The following is a 2637-nucleotide window of genomic DNA, read 5'->3' as shown; positions in this document are numbered from 1 at the left end:
TACAGAGAGGGGGCACGTTGGGTTGGGGGTGCATTGAGGGGGGGGGTGTCAGGGCAGCCGGCACGGGCGGGATCCGGGACGCTTCCGCCTCCCCCCCCTCGGAGCGCTGGTGTCCGCTCGCTCGTCCAACCTGCTTTGCTTCTTGCCGGTTGTTTTCCAGCCCCCCGTCCTGCCGTTGCCGCCGATCGAGCCGGATCCCGCGTCCCCGCGAGCCTCTGCCGGGGGTGGAGGCTTCCCGCAGCCGGCGCTTCCCCTCCACCCCCGGGCCGGACCGGGCCGCGCCATGAAATAAGGTCGCCGCCGCTTCCGCGGATCCCGCCGGGCCTCCGGGCGCTTCCGTCGCTGCTCGGCCGGCGCGCGGGGTCGGGGGTGAGTCTCCCTTTCGCCGATGGCTCTTCCGGCGTCGCCCGGCGCCGCGGCCGGGGGCCCGTGGTGAACGGGCGCCCCCCCGGTTAGGATGCTCGCGCCCCCGTGAGGTCTGCGCGCCGCCCGAGGGGGACCCGCCGCAGCCCCGGCCGGCCGAGGAGGAGGCGGCGGCGGCGGGGGGGGATCCCGCCATGGGAGACTCGGAGCAGCGGCTGATTTTGGGCGCGAGCGCGGGCGACGGGCGGCAGACGCCTCCTGGGCAGCTGCGGGCGCCCGCAGATGACGGGCACGAGCCGGGCGCGGCGGTCTCCGAGAGCGCCTGCGACGGCGAGGACTCCGGGGCCCCCCCGAAAAGCGAGGAAGGAGTGGAAGAGGAAGAGGAGGAGCTGGACCCCAGGATACAGGTGAGCTGCGCGTGCTCGTCCGTAGCGGGGCTCCCGCTCCTTCCCCTTTCGGAGTTATCCGTGTGCGGCCGTTTGGCTGTTCGGGCCAGCGCTGGGAAGTGAAACTTCCCTGGGATCCATTGTTCTGGCGGAGCCGACCCTTCCTAAAGCCGGGATGAAAACCCGCTCCTCGCCTGTCGCTTCCCGAGGCCGGTTTTCTGCTGAACCGGGGAACCGGAATGCCGGGCGCAACCTGAGGGAGAAGAAACCCAGTGTTTTTGGGGAAAGGCGGGTGGAAGCGGATGAGGAGCAGGGAATACCTCGGCGCCCGGTCGGGCCGGCAGCGCGGTGGCTGCGGCGAGTCGGAGACGGTGTCGGGAGCGGAGGTTTGGGGGGGGGATTTTGGGGCTGCGCTTCCCGGGGGGAGTCTCTCCGCTCACCCCGTGCTCGGCTTTTCCCTTCTCCAGGAGGAGCTGGAGCATCTCAACCAGGCCAACGAGGAGATCAACCGTGTGGAGCTGCAGCTGGATGTGAGCGCGAGGGCGGCTTCTTCCCCTTTCCCCTCCGGGCACCTCCGAGGCGGGTGCCGTGCCGGACTGCGTGGATCAGTCCCGTTCCTTGGCGGTCGCCTTCGAGCTGCTCCGCTGCCGATTTTTGGCGCTCGGCAGGGCCGGAGCGCGGGTTGGGAGGAGAAACCCGAGCGCCAAAGGCCGAGGAGGGGCTGCCGTGGCCCGTGGCCGGCGCTGACCGCGGCCTCTGCTCCCCCTCCGGCAGGAAGCCCGCACCACGTACCGCCGGATCCTCTCCGAATCCGCCCGGAAGCTCAACGCTCAGGGCTCCCAGCTGGGCAACTGCATCGAGAAGGCTCGGCCTTACTACGAAGCTCGGCGCTTGGCCAAGGAGGTACCGGCGCATCCCGCTCCGCAGCCGGCGGCCCTGGGGCGGAGCGGAATAGGTGCCAGGACGCCGGGCTCCCTCCCTCCCTTCTGCGGCTTGGGAGAGGGAAGGGGCTCGGTGCCTGCGGGCTCTTCCCGCTCCGTAACGCCGCCGCCGCCGTCCCGGCGCAGGCCCAGCAGGAGACGCAGAAGGCGGCGCTGCGCTACGAGCGGGCCGTCAGCATGCACAACGCGGCCCGCGAGATGGTCTTCGTGGCCGAGCAGGGCGTCATGGCCGACAAGAACCGCCTGGATCCCACCTGGCAGGAGATGCTCAATCACGCCACCTGCAAAGTGAGTCCCGACGGAGCGCGCCGCTCCGTGCCGTGCCGGAGCAGGGGGGGCCGAGCGCTGAGGCCTCCGCGGCTTTCGTCCCGTCCCACCCCGCTCCGTCGGCCAGGTGAACGAGGCGGAAGAGGAGCGGCTGCGGAGCGAGCGGGAGCACCAGCGCGTCACCCAGCTGTGCCAGCAGGCCGAGGCCAAAGTGCAGGCGCTGCAGAAGTCCCTCAAGCGCGTCATCGTGAAGAGCAAGCCTTACTTTGAGCTCAAGGCGCAGTTCAACCAGATCCTCGAGGTGAGAGGAAGGGGACCCCGCCGGGATCGCTGGGCGCGGAGGATCCCGGTTTTCTGCCGGCGTTCGGCGGTGGGGAGAGCAAAGGAGACAGCTGGGGTGGGACGTGGCCCCTCTCCCGTTCGGGAAGGAGCGTGGGGAGAGCAAAGGAGACGGCTGGGGTGGGACGTGGCCCCTCTCCCGTTCGGGAAGGAGCGTGGGGAGAGCAAAGGAGACGGCTAGGGTGGGACGCGGCTCCTCTCCCGTTCAGGAAGGAGCACGGGGAGAGCAAAGGAGACAGCTGGGGGGGGATGCGGCTCCTCTCCCATTCGGGAAGGAGCATGGGGAGAGCAAAGGAGACGGCTGGGGTGGGACGCGGCCCCTCTCCCGTTCAGGAAGGAGC

General features: G+C 70.5%; 3 protein-coding genes across 3 annotated transcripts in view; 2 read left to right on the top strand and 1 right to left on the bottom strand.

Moving 5' to 3' along the window:
• The window catches only part of LOC112967213 (zinc finger protein 11-like), a 108366-nt gene that overhangs the window by 17682 nt on the left and 88047 nt on the right, over positions 1 to 2637 (bottom strand). The window lies entirely within an intron of this gene.
• Positions 1 to 2637, top strand: part of LOC112967127 (zinc finger protein 501-like) — a 109327-nt gene that overhangs the window by 26545 nt on the left and 80145 nt on the right. The gene's annotated exons all lie outside the window — the stretch shown is intronic.
• Positions 522 to 2637, top strand: part of SH3BP5L (SH3 binding domain protein 5 like) — a 4055-nt gene continuing 1939 nt past the window's right edge. The window contains exons 1-5 of the mRNA XM_026068180.1: positions 522 to 770; positions 1217 to 1279; positions 1524 to 1652; positions 1817 to 1978; positions 2085 to 2258. Coding sequence (XP_025923965.1) covers positions 558 to 770; positions 1217 to 1279; positions 1524 to 1652; positions 1817 to 1978; positions 2085 to 2258 — 741 coding nt within the window. The 5' untranslated portion in view covers positions 522 to 557. The remainder of the gene's footprint in view (positions 771 to 1216; positions 1280 to 1523; positions 1653 to 1816; positions 1979 to 2084; positions 2259 to 2637) is intronic.

The sequence above is a fragment of the Apteryx rowi genome, unplaced genomic scaffold, assembly GCF_003343035.1.
Source record: "Apteryx rowi isolate R43461 unplaced genomic scaffold, aptRow1 scaffold_1047, whole genome shotgun sequence".
In the NCBI taxonomy this organism is placed as follows: domain Eukaryota; kingdom Metazoa; phylum Chordata; class Aves; order Apterygiformes; family Apterygidae; genus Apteryx; species Apteryx rowi.
This window is presented reverse-complemented; position numbering and strand designations above follow the sequence as displayed.